The following is a 17,787-nucleotide window of genomic DNA, read 5'->3' as shown; positions in this document are numbered from 1 at the left end:
GAATCTCTAGACCATCTCATCTAACAAGCGAGGGAGACAAGGTGCTTTTGAATGGGGTTAGGGTAGTGACCCATCAAGAGCGTAGTGGACTTCCCCCTCCCCCGCCCCAGAACATCAGTAAAATAATGAACATGAAAAGGCCAACGGCGAAGGCGACTCAGGAGGAAGGGCTGGGGTGCAAAGGTGTCTCTGGCCGGCCGATCGGTCACTCATCATACTCTACCTTCAGCGCAGCCACCGGTGCCTGACTCACTGGCGCACAACTTCCACGTGGTTCTCTTCTCTCATCAGAAGCGCAGGCTCCAAAAAGAAACACAGAAAGAAGGAATCAAGCAAAAAAAAAAAGGAGGAAGAGGAAGGCAAGAGGCGAGACACCCTTGATTATGTGTGTGTGTGTGTGGGCAGATAGACTGTGTGTGACAGTGAGACACAGAGTGAAAGACTGTGTGTTTGTGTGTGTGTGAGAGAGAGTGTGCGTGACACAGAGATAGTGTGTGTCTGTGGGGTTCCATGTTCCATGACTCCCTCCTTCCCTCCCTCTCCTTCTGTCTGCGGTGCAGGGCACCCCGCCCCTTCTGTCCGAGGTGCAGATCCCCCCCTCTATCCGTGGCATTTAACCTAGCGAGCGTCCCCTCAAGAGATAATAGCCAGCAGAAAATTTACCCAGAAGAGTTAGACCCTTCAGAGTAGGATTCAAAAGCTCTTCCTTTTCAGTGCGGAGCGCTAACGTACTGTCATAGTGGGACGAGAAACAGTGCCCCAATACTTGACTTTCGCTGGGCTGCCTCATTCTCACACACAGTCTCTCTCTCACAGACACACTCGCACCCAGTCTCACTCTCTCTCTGTCACACACACACACACTCGCACATTCACTCTCTCTCACTCAGTCACTCTCACACACGCTCTCTCAAACATACACACTCCGAGGAAAACCTTGCTAGCGCCCGTTTCATTTGTTCAGAAACGGGCCTTTTTTACTAATAATGTATAAATTTGCATTCATTGAAACAAGTGTAGAACACTGTGTAGGATAAATTGAAGTGGACATACTATAGACTAGAATCTCATGTATGGGCTATGTCATGAAACACCTAGCACCCACCAGGGGCTAACCCTACAGCCTCTTAAGAGGTTCTATCCCCAGCTCAACTCAGGTCTGCTTGTGCTCTACACTAGCACCCTCCTCCCACTGAGTAGGTCCCTACCACCTCTGGGCGAGTCTCCCACGCTCAAGGTTTTGCCAGTGATTTCTAGGTTGCTGGGGCCACACTCCAAGTGGTCCCACAGTTCTTAGAAAGCACAGACCCAACACACAAACCACCAGGATTCTTAGTCAGTCCAGACAAGCAAAGGCAATAAACTAAAAATGTTTTTATTGTCATGAAAAATTAGAACAATGAACAGAAAAGGTGCAATCAGCAAACAATAACAGGTAACTAAAATATGGATCAATTATAACATAAACATTTGTTTACTATCTAAATAGTACCTGGGGAGTTCAGGATATATAGATGCACACAGGTTATCAAATATAACTGTTCACAGGGCCTCAACAAAGAGATCTTTCTCTTTCTTCTTCCTGGCTAAGACTGGAGAACAAGCCAGTACATCCTAGCAGAATTTGAGCTCCTGGGCTAATCAAAGCACAGAACAAAATTTTTAAAAAATAGCTGGCCACATCACTGCAGGTTACTCTCTTCTCTGCGTTAAACTAAAGAAGGAACAGTTATTTCTCTGTAACAGCTTTAAACATAAACCTGCACCACCTGCTGGCCAAACTAGAGAAATACACTTCTTGAAATATTCTTCTAATTCATATGTTGGAAAATTCACCATTTTGCCACAGGCTACCTATCCTATCATGAACCACATTTCTGACATCATAATTTTCCTGAGTCTGGAATTAATTTCCATTGCCCTGCCTGTTAGGACCTGTTGGCTGTAGTCACTGTAGCTATGTAACTGACTTGCATCCCATAGAGGCATCGTTTTTTGGGTTTTTTTTAATTGTTTTGTTTATACATGTATTTTATAAGGATAACTGTCATTTGTATTGCTGCTTTGTGTTTATATTTCTAACAGGAAGTTCCAGATGATCTAGTACTTTGTGCTGTTGACAAAGTTGCATTGACTTCCAGTTATAGAACAAATTAAGTTTACATACCTTTTCCTCACATTTCAGTTTTTTAAGATCTGGTATGCATCCCTATCTTCTAGATAGGTTTCAGTGGTATGCTTCTAATCATCAGATGTGAGCTGTGACCAAGCAAGGCCTAGCTGTTGGATACTGTTTGTCTGGTTTATGAATCATATCTGGAGTAGTCGTCTACAGGTTATTAGATGAGAAACAAACTTTTTGGCAATTTTTGTAAGACAACTCCAGATGCAGATTTGCTATTATGTGCACCGATAGTACGCAGTTCCAAGGTCTTTACCTCCCATCTACCATGTACTATCAATGCTCTGCTGTATTCTCCCCTCAGTGTTTGATTCTGGCTTTGTACTTGATTGCACTGGAAAAGTACCCAGAAAAGGCACCTGAGGCACAAAACAGCAATAAGCACAGATTTATTTTGTACTTTAAACCCCCCCCTCCCCCAAATTAGCTAGAAATTTAACACCTCAGTACCTAAGAATAGAAGCCCTAATTATTATAGAATTTGTATTTCCTTAGTTTAATACTGGCACTGATAACTAACCCACAATTATTAATTGTTGGATGATTTCTCAAAGGTGCCTCATATCTATGGACTGAATACTTCATTAGATGCATTAATAATAATCTTTGTTTAAAACCTGTTAAATATTTTGTTTAAATACAGTCATGTAAATATTTGTTTTAATTTCTTAACCAGCTCATCAGAGTTGTAACAAGCTCAATAAAAGTGCAAGGAGTCCTCGCTTATACCTGTGTCCTGCTGTTCTATTTTGGGTAAGATCCACACCACAGGAGCAGTTGGTCAAAAGCTATATGATGATATAATCCATAAACAGATTCTAAGTATTTAGAAGGCTCCATATTCAAAGTAGGTAATTCAGAATGCAATTGCTTCAATTCTGAATTCAGCCTGGGAAATGTGGCCTAAATGGCGTATGTGATACTGTGTTTGTATAACTTATCACATGTTCAGAAATCAGCTTAGCCAACAATTGGAAGTTGGATGTATCTTGTTAGGTAAAAGACACAACTAATGCTTAGTGCACAGCAGTGAGCTAGAATTTTCAAGAAAGACAAGTTTAATCACTCTGATTCCCCCCACACCCCAGCATAACCTTTAATAAATGTGAGAACAGTAGGAGGTGAATAATAGAAAAAGAATGTAACCAGGAAAATTTTATTATCATGGGTGTTGTGTCCAACCACAGACCATTCAGTGAAAACAGAAACAACAAAATTAAGTAAATTGGCCTGAATGCTAAATATTAAACAGCCTGTGTATAATTACTGAAATAGTTGAGAAAAAATGTACAAATTATAGAGGTAAACAGTAAAAGGAAGCATGATGTTCAAAAGGCAGCTGTTATGTAGGTTTACAAAATGGTTATTAAATTTAGTCCCAGGATTGAGTTTTCATGAAAATCTGATATATATATATATATATATATATATATATATATATATATATATATATATATATTTGTTACATTTGTATCCCACATTTTACCACCTATTTGCAGGCGTAGTTTGGCTTACATAATACCGTAGAGGCGATCACCAGTACCGGTTTGAACAAATACATAGTGATGTATGAAAGTTCTTCGCCAAGTAGTTATCACTGCATTTAATATTAAGAAAACAAAACAAACGCCACAGTTCCTTAGCAGCAGCAGCAGCAGATGAATCCTGAAACTTGTGAATTGTGACCATCTACCAGCAGGTGGAGATAGAAGACGACAGAACTGAACTCTTTCTTATAGGATAGGATGCTCATTCAGTCAGTATTGTTCTCTATCTCCAGCAGGTGGTGGACGGTCTCTTACAAGCTGCTGGTTTCATTTTCTGCCTTTCTTCCTGTTGTTGGTGTTCCTAGTTTAGTTAAGCTAAAGGATAATTAGGCAACTCTGGTGGTGCCTGGTCCCTTCCCCCCACCTCCTGCCACTTCTCCCTACCTCTTATCTCCTTCCTTACAGAACTTGAATAAAAAATACAATGGGAATCCTGCAAGAGAGGAAAAGGCTCCTCTCTCATGGGGAACAGCAGTTTTGCTGCTATTGCGACTTGTATTGGGGGGGGGGGGGGGCAACTTGTTCCAGCCTGTCAGTGGGATTCTGCAGTGCCTGAGCAGGAAAACCGGCAATCTGATATTTCCATGAGTACCACTTTAAATTTTCTTTGTCAGGTTTCCTTCATTTCTTTAGATTTGCTTTGTGTTTTTTAATCTCTGCAGAAAGTGCAGAGATACGTTGGGGCAGTATGAGGTTTGTTTGGCGGCCCAGAACGCGTTAGATTTGGTGTCTGAGATGGCATAGCCATTTGGGTTCCTGCATGGGAGAAATTTTGGCGTGCTATGCACAGCTCTGCAACTCTGTTGGCACTCGTAACCATTTTGGGTCCCCATGACTCTTTCTCCAGGTGAATGCTCCTCATTGAATTTGCAGGAATCTCTTTATTTGGGGGGGGGGGGGTGTCTCAGTCACTAGATATACTGCCTCTGAATTCTGGGGCTAAGTCTTCCGTAGAGTCTTTTTCACCAGAATTTGTTATGCACCAGGCATATTTAATGATGCAGGCTCTGCATGCTTCTCAGCCTCTGCAGCCAGACCCCAAAGAAAAAGCATTTGGATAGTGGGTTGTGGCTAGGTGCTGGTTCTCCTCCTCCTTCTCCTGCTTCCTCTGAAGGTGGTCTTTCTGCAGCTTCTGAGCATTCCATTTTGCCTGAGGAGGGGGAGATGATGGATGATTCCACGACAGTGCAAGTGTTTCACAAGGAGGAACTGTCTTCTTTCATCAGCAAAACGCTGGTGGTTTTGAAGGGGAAGGGAAATGGGACTTGATATACCGCCTTTTTGAGGTTTTTTTGCAACTACATTCAAAGCGGTTTACATATATTCAGGTACTTATTTTGTACCAGGGGCAATGGAGGGTTAAGTGACTTGCCCAGAGTCACAAAGAGCTGCAGTGGGAATCAAACTCAGTTCCCCAGGATCAAAGCCCACTGCACTAACCACCTGACTCTTGGGCGACTTCTTGCTCCAATTTTAAGATGGCTAGTATGCGGACGCTCCCAAGGCCTTCTCTGTTTATGAGACTATGCAGGAATTGATCTCAGCTCAATGTCCACTCCTGATGCTAGTCTCAGAGTGGTAAGGGCTATGCCTCGCCTGTATCCCATCTCTCAGAATGAATTGGAGAAGTTGAGGTTGCCCAAGGTAGATGCCTTGGTGGCTGCAATGACTAAAAAGGCACTTGCTGTGGCTGCGCCATTGTGTGGCAGATACTGTGTCAAAACAGCGTCTTACTAAGTTACCTTTTCAAGGGAAATTGCTGTTTTGGCAGGATTTAGAGAAGTTGGTTAAGGACTTGAAGGATTCTAAGTCTCAGCGTTTTGAGTACAAACCTAAAGGTGCCTTTTGGGCGACCTTGGCTCATTCATGCCTTAAGGACTCCAAATGGTACAAATGTGGTTGCTCTGTTTCCTTTTGAAGGCCCAGGTATCAGCCTATCAGTCGGATAAGCAAGCAAGTGCTCAGTCCTCCAGATCCTCCCCTGCCGCTCGTACCTTGCAATGATGAGGGGATGACTCACCCATTTTTACAAAGAGTGGACCAAAATTATGTCAGACCAATGGGTCCTGGATATAATCAGAGATGTTTGCAAGTTAGTTAGCCTCTCAAATCACAGATTTTTTTTTCTTGGCATCTTCGTGCAGAACTTTGCACAAAAAGAGTCCATTCTTTTTATTCTTTGGTCCTTGCAGGATTTGGGGGCAGTTCTGCCTCTGCCCACTCAAGAGCAGGGGCAAGGCTAATACTCCATATACTTCTTGGTGTCAAAGAAGGGTAGCTCGTATCATCCTGTTCTTTTTCTCAAGCGTGCCAACAGCTTTCTGAGGGCCAAACGTTTCTGAATTGGAGACCCTGCGCTTGGTGATGGCAAAGATGCAGCCAGAAGTGTTCCTGACATCCCTAGATCTCAAGGAAGTGTATTTTTATATCCCCATCTGGCCTGCTCATCAGCGCTTCCTGTGGTTTGCAATGCTGGGTTTGCATTTTCAGCTCTGGGTGATGCCTTTTGGCCTCACTACAGCTCCCAGAACCTTATTCAAGGTCGTGATGGTGGTTGTGACTAATTTTTGGTGTGAGGGAATCCGGGTTCATCTCTATCTGGACAACTGGTTGATTTAGGCCTGTTCAGGACAGCAAGCTGGCCACCTCTAGAGTAATTCATCTTCAGCAGTCACTGGGTTGGGTCATCAATTTCCCCAAGAATCATTTGGTGCCTACTCACTCTGTGGAATATTTGAGGGTTTGTTTCAACACCTTGCAGGAGAAGTTGTTTTTGCTGGATCCCAGGCGAGACTAGCTTCAGTCCCAGATAGTCTGTTGTTATGGACTCCTAGTCTCCGCACATGGAATTATGTTCAGGTACTGGGCTCCATGACAGTTACAGTAGATGTGGTTCCATGGGCCAGGGCTCACATGCATCCTCTTCAGCAGGCTTTGCTATCCCATTGGTCTCCCCTCTTTCAGGATTATCAAGTTCACATCTCCTTGCCTCTACAAACGAGGGACTGCATGTCATGGTGGCTCCATCTAAGCAACCTCCATTGGGGGTTTCTTTCCTCTCCACCTTGGATAGTGGTGGTGACCAACGCCAGCCTCTCCAGCTGGGGTGTGCATTGTCTTTCCTGCAGTGCTCAAGGTCTTTTTACCAAGATAGAGTCCAGTTGGCCTATCACCTGCCTGGAACTCAGTGGTTTGCAAAGCACTTCTGGCCTTTCAGTCCATCCTGGAGGGCAAGCCAGTGCGGATTCTGTCAGATAATCTCATAATAGTGCCTTACATCAATAGGCAGGGGGCACTTGCAGTGTAAATCTGGTGACAGAGGCCCGTCTTCTGCTCTCATGGGCAGAAGCCTATTAGCTTTCACTTTCTACAGCACACATTGTGGGATCTCTAAATATCCAGGTTGTCTGTCTGAACAGGAAGTCTTTGGACCCAGGGAAGTGGGAGCTGCGTCGGAAGTCTTCAATCTGGTGTTCTGGTGTTGGATCTTATGGTGCCTTGTTAGAATGCCAAAGTTTCCAGGTTCTTCAGCAGAGGAAAGCATACAGTCTTCCTTCCTTGGCCCATGATAGGGGAGGGTCCTTCACAAGATCCTTGGACATCCAGGTCCAGTGATTCTGGTTGCTCCATATTGACCTTGGAGGCTTTGTTACATGGATGTGGTTTGTGTACTGGTGGACAAGTCTTTCTGTCTTCCTCTTCATTCAGACCTTCTCGTTTTGGTATTAGACAGTGTAGTGTCTGGAGAGTAATTGTGTTCCCTTTTTCTATAGACCCGAATTCATAATGCCCAAATAATAGCAGAACTAATTCCACACCCAAGAGTATTATAAAAATAGATTGCTTATTTACATAGCAGCAGGAACAAAATGAAAAGGCGGTAATAATGACAACGATGATTATATCATAGAAAATAGTTCAAAGAAAATACACATCAGACCCTAAGGTAGGCTTCTAGTATAGCCACATCCTGACCCCATAGCACTATACAGTAATTACATGGTCACCATACAACCTGGATGCAGATGTAGTCAGACGTCCAGCAGGTGGCAGAGTGTACCTCAGTCTGGTCAGGTGACAGGAGAGGCTGCACTTCAGATCAGATGGAACGCAGACACTTACCTTAGATATGAGCCTTTTGTGCAAAAATTGCAGGATACAGCTGAGTTGGTGACATGTATTCCTGGTCACACTCAGAGTATTATAAAAATATATATAATTTTCTGTATGTCTTGTACTAGAAAAGTACAGTAGAATAAATCCATGATTGTCATCTGTACGTAAGTCACATTAAGGTTCAGAAGTGTCATTGCATACAATGCTGAACCAGAAGCTTTTTTTGAATTCACCTGAGAGTTAGATTTAGCAAATTCATGAGATTCCTGTTTGTCTTGTAGGTTTTGTCAGGCATTTTCAGTTTTTTCCCATCTTTTTTTCACTATAATAATACACTCTAAGCAAATATGATTTTTCAATGTATTATTCTCCTCCCACTATGGTGCTCAAGGCAAGATATAACAAAATATGTTTACTATTTAATTAGATTTTATGTTCTTCTTTGGTCCAGAGTAGCAAAAAGATGATTGCATAAAAAACAATGCATTCAGTTTTTAGTTAACTTAGGCTAAGATTTATAAATTAATCAAAAATACCTCACAAAACATAATAATGTAAATATGGTAAAAACGAATATAATACATCAAATGAAAATATAGTAAAAACCTACATAGTAATCAACACATGCAATCGATTCCTCCATTTCCAGAAAGATGAAGTCTCAGGATTTCCAAGACTGCAGGATACATTTCCTACCCAGTATTCCCATTTTGTGAAATAGCATTATTTTCCCCTTACCCTCCACCCCTGAGGCTCCCCTAATATCTAATACCAATGCCTCAGAAGTCAAGTGAACTCTGTGGCCTAGATCTACATATACCTAACTACTTCCTTCCAAAAATGTCTATACCCCAAGAAAACCACAGTGACCCCTCACCTTTAAAAGGTTCTTTCCCTTTACGAGTATTATAATTAGTGAAATAACAATGCAGTCAGAAAACAATCATGGTTTCAGACTTGGAAACAAATATTTGTTCAGGCATTTGGGAGTCCAGTGTGAATAAAACATGGCTGAATTTAGTAGCCTAAAAGATATGACAAAGAAGGTATTGGAGGTTGGTTGCCCAAACAACATGGGCTAATTCTAAAGGATTAGTGGGCAAGTGAGAGAAGAGCTGGCAGTTGGGTGTGTCTACAGAATTACAGCAGGAAGGAAAAATGGGCAGTTTTTTTTGTGTCAGATGCTTCAAAGCTTTTGCCATCTTATATTATCATCAAAGGGAGGTCTTTGATTAGCAAAGTTTAACAAAAATATGTTAGCAAAACTTAAGGAAAATATAATTCATCTTTTATTACTTTCTAGGCTTATAACTCTGAAAGTCCTAAATAGCATTATATTACTGGGAAAGTCATGCAAATATGTAAAAGAAGCAAAAATGGAAGAAAAATTGTTCCAGACCCCACCTGCCAGCACACCTGGGAAACCTCAAACTAAATCCCAAAGCAAGTGTAAACAAACTCAAGGTGAGCATATTCTGTAATGTTAGTGAGGGGGGAAAAATACCTACACATTACATATTTTGCATTCAGCTGCTCTTGTCTCTTAACTGAATGTGGTCAGTGCATTATATTGTATCTACAGTGTAATATGTAGAAGAAAAAATAGTGAGGTCTAACCTTTGGCTACATTAAATTGAACCATATTAAGTGAGATCTGTTGCTGTATTTCATATAGGTATTCTAATCTGTTGTAATACATTTATCAGGGGAAAATAGTGTGTTAATTGATAATTTCCGCTAGTCCTCCAAAGGCAGTAGCCAGTAGGAATGTGCATTTGTTTCATGTCTTTAACCCAAAAAGACAGGAAAAATCTTGAAATCATCTGTCATTAATAGTGTGCATTGTTCGAGCAATAGGGCACACTATTAATAATATCCCCCCCCCCCCAAAAAAAAAAAAAAAAAAACCAGAAAAATAAATTATACAAACCCAAGCAAAATAAAAATAAATGAAGCAAAATAAAAATTATTGGCCTGCACTCCTCTAGTAGCTGGTGTCGCATAACACTTCAGGAGTGGGTATAGGCTTATTTGCATAAAGGCTGATTTGCATGAGAAAGCTAGAGAGGACATTTAATTAGTGTGGAGTTGAAGCGCATGATGAAACTAAGGGGCCCTGTTACTAAGCAGGTTAAAATGCACTACCGCGGGACACACTCAGGCCTGCGGTAGTTTCTGTGTGCGCATATTCTACCCATGTGCTAAAAATATATATATTTTAGCGCTGGGGGCATGTTTGAGGGCAGACTGTGGGTGAAGCAGTGATAATCGGTTAGCATGTGAGCATGGCCACAAGATAACTGATTAGCGCATGAGAACTTACCGCCTACAAATTAGGTGTCGGTAAGTGCTTTCACAATGGCCACGCACTGATGGGAAAATGAGTGCGTGGCCATTATTGCTCAAATAGGAAATTCGGCTATTTACTAGAAGCGCTAAAAGTGGCCTTAACGCGCGGGAAACACCCACACTGGGGATAGCGCCCACTTTTTAGCACGGCGTAGTAAAACGGCCCCTAAATGTTCTATGCATTGTAGAAAATTTAGCAATAAACGTTCATCTTTTTATGTGTAGTCTCATCCTTATCAATTATATGAATAAGAATTTCACTTGAAACCAAGTGAGGTGATATAAAATTCATAATATAAAACATTTTAATAAACTGAACTTTGTATAATTTGTTTTAGTCTGAAAAGTAATAGAGATAAGAGGATGTGGGAGTCATGAGACAAGAGGAGGGAATGTGTAAAATCTTAACAATTCTGCTCCCAATATGTTGCCACTTTGAAATAGTCTGTATATTATTGATATAATTTTTAACCATATGAAGTGTGTGCTACAGAAGATTTCTTACATTATTATAGAAGCCATTAGAGATATACAAAGGAAAATAATTTTACTCATTTTCAGATTTTTTTTGAACTTTCAGAATTTAATGCCATTTTTAAATTTCATTTCAGGCAGTGTTCCCTCTAAGCTGTGGGGGAGTCCATCTACATTCCTGCTAGTGGCAGTGCTGCTTGAATATTACATTTTCAATAGAGAGGGACAGGCAAGTTCTGCATGACTCCCTGTCTGTCCTTAGTGATTTGAGAAAACAGTATTGAAGCACCACCCACCACTGGCAACAACATAATTGGAGGACTCTGCACAGCTTAGTGGGAACATTGATCTCAGATAGAGTTGAATCTGAAATATCCAACGTAAATGAGACCAACAGGTGGATGGATAATCGAAAAATCAGGTAATACAGAAAAGGCAGATTAGGGATAAAAGAAAGGCATATTGAATGCATATTTCAAAAGATGAAGCAGTAGAAAGAATTTACAAGCTTAGGGGCCCTTTTATCAAGCTGCGGGTAAAAAGGCCCAAAAAAGAATGGTCGTACCATAAGTTTGCATTTGCCATATGAACGTTTTGTGTGGGGGGGGGGAAGCACCCCCCGCTAACCTGGTAATAGAAATGCAGAAATAAATTTCTGTTGCACCAGAAATGGTGCATGCAAGGGGGGGGCTGAATTACCGCCAGGCTACTGCGGTAGCCCAGTGGTAGTTCCAGATTGGCGCATGGTAAGCCTGTTGCACACCAACCCTTTAGTAATGTGCCCAACAATCGTACCTAGCACTGCTGCCTCTTAATTAAACATGACACTAAGAAAGAGAGAGAAATCTACACTCATCTTGTTAATGACGCTTTGACCTAGGTATGTCAAATAATCCAGAATGTCAGATAAGTGAGAGACTACTGTATTTGTTTTAATCTTAACGTGCGTTAGAAATTTTAACACATGCAAATGATTGTGTGTGCTTTAATTCATAGGTTAGCATGGTAAATCAATTTTGCACACACTAAATTTTTGAAGACGTACTAACCTAGAAGTCATTGGTACAGTGTTATACTATAATTTTTATCATTCTTTGAAAAATTAATTCCCATCTTTAAAAGTGGTTAATTCTATTGCCTAATAACCTTAGAAAATGGTCATGTGTTTGCTCTTGGAATAAGAGGCTTAACTGCAGTATTCCTTTAGAGTAGAGCTTTACAGTTCTAGTATTCAACTATCAGATTTGGTTTTCCAGGTAAGCTATGCATTTAATCTGGGTTTCAGAAAAAAAGTATATGTAGGAATATTAATTGTGCGTATGCTGAAACATAACAGGGATGTTTGTGTTCCTCACTGACCAGAATTGTGCACTTCTGCTGTAGGCTACAGTGATATCTGCATACTGTTGTTAATTTCCCCTCGAATATGCAGTGCCTTGACACCCTTGTACATTATTTTGCACAGTGCTGTTTAAAATGCATTACAATAGTTTATTCCACTAATCCACATAAGGTGTTCTGTGCTTTCAGATGGCATCCATTTTTAACTTTGATCCATTCTTCAGCTTATGCATTTTTAACATTGTGTTTTGAGCTTCTCTTTACCTCAACTTGTAAATACTTCCTGGAAATTTTGTGCCATGGTTAAGACAAAAGGCAAGATGGAAGTATTTCCTTCTGAACATGTTCTTGCCAATAGACCATGATTGGGCAGTTCATGTTTCATGGTGCCTAACCACAGTTAATGCCCTATTTGATTTGGTCACATTTATTCAAGTGCCACTGAATACTACTACGCATAGCCTCAAGCCCACCCTGGGACTGCATTTGACTGTTTGGGAGACCTGAGCGTGCCAGATGCTCCAAACCTTTTCCTGTCTTACATTATTATCAAAGGGAAGAGCCACTTGTTGAAACCAGAGAAATCTAGTTTGAGGATCCATCTCGGGAGTAAACTGCCCAGAGTACATTGGCTTTATCTAGGGAGGGGGCTGAAAGTACCACAGTGGAGCAGAAACAAAACTTTGCCTTTAGAAGGGACAGCCAAGGTTTCTTTTAAGCTTCTGATACTCCAACAGATCAAGCAAGTTTATCAGTTTATTTATATATTTATAAAATCTTATTATTATTTATTTAGATTTTGCTCACACCTGTTTTTTTCAGTAGTAGCTCAAGGTGAGTTACATTCAGGTACACTGGATATTTCTCTGTCCCAGGAGGGCTCACAATCTTAAGTTTGTACCTGAGTCAATGGAGGATTAAGTGACCTGCCCAAGATCACAAGGAGCAGCAATATATATGCTGCTAAATCTAACCAACGTTATGGACACTGTATGAATTCTTGGAATTATCTGTTTCTATTTGTGTGGGGAATTTGGATACTGCCTGCAGAAATCTGAATAAGAAGATCCCAATTCAAGAGAGGGCTTTATTATCTGAGAAGGGGCAAGAAGCTGAGATGTGACTTAGTGCATGGGTGACCACTGTAGAAGCTAGTCAAATAATTTAAAACAAGTTAAAGAGAATGGAAATTAATCAGGAAAGTTCAACCTAAGGTTTATTAACGTTCCCAGATCCTCAAATTTCTCACCAGTGGAGATGTGTAAGAAATATCTTTTGGATATATACAGTGGGGGAAATAAGTATTTGATCCCTTGCTGATTTTGTAAGTTTGCCCACTGACAAAGACATGAGCAGCCCATAATTGAAGGGTAGGTTATTGGTAACAGTGAGAGATAGCACATCACAAATTAAATCCGGAAAATCACATTGTGGAAAGTATATGAATTTATTTGCATTCTGCAGAGGGAAATAAGTATTTAATCCCTCTGGCAAACAAGACCTAATACTTGGTGGCAAAACCCTTGTTGGCAAGCACAGCGGTCAGACGTCTTCTGTAGTTGATGATGAGGTTTGCACACATGTCAGGAGGAATTTTGGTCCACTCCTCTTTTTGCAGATCATCTCTAAATCATTAAGAGTTCTGGGCTGTCGCTTGGCAACTCGCATCTTCAGCTCCCTCCATAAGTTTTCAATGGGATTAAGGTCTGGTGACTGGCTAGGCCACTCCATGACCCTAATGTGCTTCTTCCTGAGCCACTCCTTTGTTGCCTTGGCTGTATGTTTTGGGTCATTGTCCTGCTGGAAGACCCAGCCACGACCCATTTTTAAGGCCCTGGCGGAGGGAAGGAGGTTGTCACTCAGAATTGTACGGTACATGGCCCCATCCATTCTCCCATTGATGCGGTGAAGTAGTCCTGTGCCCTTAGCAGAGAAACACCCCCAAAACATAACATTTCCACCTCCATGCTTGACAGTGGGGACGGTGTTCTTTGGGTCATAGGCAGCATTTCTCTTCCTCCAAACACGGCGAGTTGAGTTCATGCCAAAGAGCTCAATTTTTGTCTCATCTGACCACAGCACCTTCTCCCAATCACTCTCGGCATCATCCAGGTGTTCACTGGCAAACTTCAGACGGGCCGTCACATGTGCCTTCCGGAGCAGGGGGACCTTGCGGGCACTGCAGGATTGCAATCCGTTATGTCGTAATGTGTTACCAATGGTTTTCGTGGTGACAGTGGTCCCAGCTGCCTTGAGATCATTGACAAGTTCCCCCCTTGTAGTTGTAGGCTGATTTCTAACCTTCCTCATGATCAAGGATACCCCACGAGGTGAGATTTTGCGTGGAGCCCCAGATCTTTGTCGATTGACAGTCATTTTGTACTTCTTCCATTTTCTTACTATGGCACCAACAGTTGTCTCCTTCTCGCCCAGCATCTTACTGATGGTTTTGTAGCCCATTCCAGCCTTGTGCAGGTGTATGATCTTGTCCCTGACATCCTTAGACAGCTCCTTGCTCTTGGCCATTTTGTAGAGGTTAGAGTCTGACTGATTCACTGAGTCTGTGGACAGGTGTCTTTCATACAGGTGACCATTGCCGACAGCTGTCTGTCATGCAGGTAACGAGTTGATTTGGAGCATCTACCTGGTCTGTAGGGGCCAGATCTCTTACTGGTTGGTGGGGGATCAAATACTTATTTCCCTCTGCAGAATGCAAATAAATTCATATACTTTCCACAATGTGATTTTCCGGATTTAATTTGTGATGTGCTATCTCTCACTGTTACCAATAACCTACCCTTCAATTATGGGCTGCTCATGTCTTTGTCAGTGGGCAAACTTACAAAATCAGCAAGGGATCAAATACTTATTTCCCCCACTGTATTTGCCACTGGAAAAAGTAGTTCCATGTACTTCTAAGGTTTATCTAAGCTTTATTATGCAGCCAAAAATAAATACAGTAACACGCAGGCAAGAGTTCAAAAGAATAATTATCATAGGGACTGTGAGAAATTGCAGGTGGATCTTAGGAAATGGGAAAACTAGGTATCCAAATGGCAGATGAAATTTAATGTGGGCATTTGCAAAGTGATGTACATTGGAAATAATAATCCAAATCATAGCTACTTTATGTTAAGATCTACCTTAGGAGTTGGCACCCAAGAAAAGATCTAGCTATATCTTTTTTGAGATATGGTGACCAGAATGAGGTCACAGCAAGGAGTCATTACAAAGGCATCATAATATTCTTTGTCTTATTTTCCACCGTTTTCCTAATAATTCCTAACATTTTGTTTGCTTTTTGGGCTGCTGCTACACACTGAGCATGAACAATAGATTGAAATCTTCTTTTCAGAATATTATGAGTTTATTTCGTTGGGCAGTTCTTAGATCCAGGACAAAAAATGTAAAGCCTAATATTAGTTGGAGTTGGAGTTGGAGTTGGAGCTGGAGTCAGAAAGTAGGAAATAGAGGAGTTGGAATAGAAGGTTTGGTATACTGACTATACAACCCTGGGCCTAAGTTTATCCACGATAATAGTACCTCCTAAATAGAAGGTGCTAAGTGCAACCAGAGTGCCCAGCATTAGTGGACATGTGGGACCCGCAAAGACTTACAGGGTATGCTCCGCCCCTCACCCAGATAGTTGCTGAATTAAATTTGCACTTACTGCATGTTAATTTATTGTATCAAGGTGGAATAACTACAAAATCTAATGCACTTTAGTAAAAGGACCCCTTAGTGTTTCTTACTGTATTTAAACACACAATATTCAATTTTTTTTCCCCATAATTGCTATAACAGAAGCATTTCTTCAGGAGCCAAGTGTTTTTATTTGGAGGTGATTATTTTAAGCAAAAAAAAAAAGTTCAGGATTGTGTGATCACTGTTGCTTCCTAAGTATGTTATGAAGGGGTAATTTTTATCTATAAAATTATAGAAGTGAAGTTCTCCACTTTGCTTTCTTCAAACTAGATTTTGTGCTGCCTAAAATCTTAGTTTCCATGCTCTGTATTCAACCTCCACACGCACACACACACACCCCTATGCCTTGCACCCTTCCGACTCTTTCTGCCCCATTAACATCCAGACCCCCTCTACTGGCCCTTACCAGGGATCCTTTCTGGTGGTAAAGTGGTTGGGGCAGGAGCGAGCCCTGGACACTCTTGCTCCGTTGCTGTCTGGGTTCAAAATGGTAGCTGTATTTCATTGTTTAGGACAATTTACAAATAGCATTTGATCACACATCAAAAATGTTCTATCAAGTCATAGATACTAAAATTTCTGATTTTCCTATAGGACTACCAACAGATGAAAATTCATCAGCTTCATCGGTTACCAGCCAGCCTGTATTTCAGACCAAAAGTGCCCCCACACTTCTTGTGACAAGCAATTCTGATGAGTTCCTGACCACACCAGATGAAGAAGACAAAGATATAACCCAAGAAAATTCAGAACTAAAACACAGATCAGCAAAGAAAGATTTATTAGAAATAGACAGATTTACCATTTGTGGCAATAGAATTGACTGACTTCTTTGATTAAATGGCAAATTATTTTCTAAGAAGGACAAAGATGCCCCAGCAAATGGCACTTAAATATTTATTTAAAATGTTAAATTATTAATGAAAAAAATGTTATTGATTTCTTCCCACAGGTGGATTGACTGTTGCAGGTCGTGCAGCAAGAGAGAACTTGGACATGGCTGTCTGGAATATTTTTAAACTTGATAGTTGGTTTCACATGTATGGAAGTGCAAGAACACAACTGAAATCACTTTGATTCCATGCAACAACAACCACCACCATATAGCTTCTGGGCATTTTAGGTCTGAAGATATGCCTGAAATGCTACAGCACGATAAACATTAATTTTCTCCTTCTGTTGGTATTTATAGCAAACATTTTTAAAACTTACATTTTGCTAGCCATATTTATTCAAAACCTTTTATGTCCTTAAGTTCTTACCACCAGAAAAGTTTTGAAAAAATATGTATCTAAAGTAAGCTATTGAAAAGATTGCTATCTTTATATTAAAGTAGCATGTTAACATGTTGGCTTCTTTCCTGGAAACTAGACCACTGTAGCAGATGGGCTTTTGAGTATGATGACGGTGTGAAGAGTGAAAGCTTTGCAGAATAGGACAGAACAGCTTCAGCATTTTAACTCTTGGAAATTGTGTATTTGCTGGCGCAATATGGACTTGTTCTTCAGTAAAGGTATGCAAAGAAAGCATTTGAGTGAAAATGAAAAGTGTTAGGCTTTTCATCTTTGCAGAAAGTGTCTGTTTCTGTGAATTATTTTCATCATGCAACTTAAATCAGATTTTTTTTTTTAATGAAATAAGCAGTTAGTGAAATTTATTTGCTTGTTACATTTGCAAACTTCACTTTTTAAAACAATTTTTACAGGTAAATTTGCAAAATTAGGTAATATATTTTCTGCGTTTCAAACATTGAAGCTTTCTTATTAAAAGCTACGACAAATACACTGAGTTTTGCACAGTATTTGTGAGAACACTCACAACAAGAACATTTTACTTTCAGGAAATCTTTATGCCTTGGCCTTAAGGACTGAATGTTTTTTTTCTGGTTGCAGCAGAAAACTATATAATGTTATTGAGTTGCACTTTCAACAATGGTAAAATGGGCCAATGCAACTTCAAAGAAGGGGCATAGAGTGATTTAATTCTTTCATTTGTTGTTTTAAGTACAGGGTGAAAATGATGAAAACCGCAAGTTGGTTGAAATTGTAAAGTAGCAACTTGTATGTCAAAATG

General features: G+C 40.7%; 1 protein-coding gene across 2 annotated transcripts in view; it reads left to right on the top strand.

Moving 5' to 3' along the window:
- TAPT1 (transmembrane anterior posterior transformation 1) overlaps positions 1-17,338 on the top strand; it is a 142,590-nt gene extending 125,252 nt beyond the window's left edge. For both annotated transcript variants that reach the window (XM_030191214.1, XM_030191213.1), the window contains exons 12-14: positions 2,859-2,935; positions 9,149-9,309; positions 16,309-17,338. In XM_030191214.1, the coding sequence (XP_030047074.1) occupies positions 2,859-2,935; positions 9,149-9,309; positions 16,309-16,541 (471 nt within the window). In that variant the 3' untranslated portion in view covers positions 16,542-17,338. The remainder of the gene's footprint in view (positions 1-2,858; positions 2,936-9,148; positions 9,310-16,308) is intronic.
- Positions 17,339-17,787: the final 449 nt, after the last annotated feature.

The sequence above is a fragment of the Microcaecilia unicolor genome, chromosome 2, assembly GCF_901765095.1.
Source record: "Microcaecilia unicolor chromosome 2, aMicUni1.1, whole genome shotgun sequence".
Classification (NCBI taxonomy): domain Eukaryota; kingdom Metazoa; phylum Chordata; class Amphibia; order Gymnophiona; family Siphonopidae; genus Microcaecilia; species Microcaecilia unicolor.
This window is presented reverse-complemented; position numbering and strand designations above follow the sequence as displayed.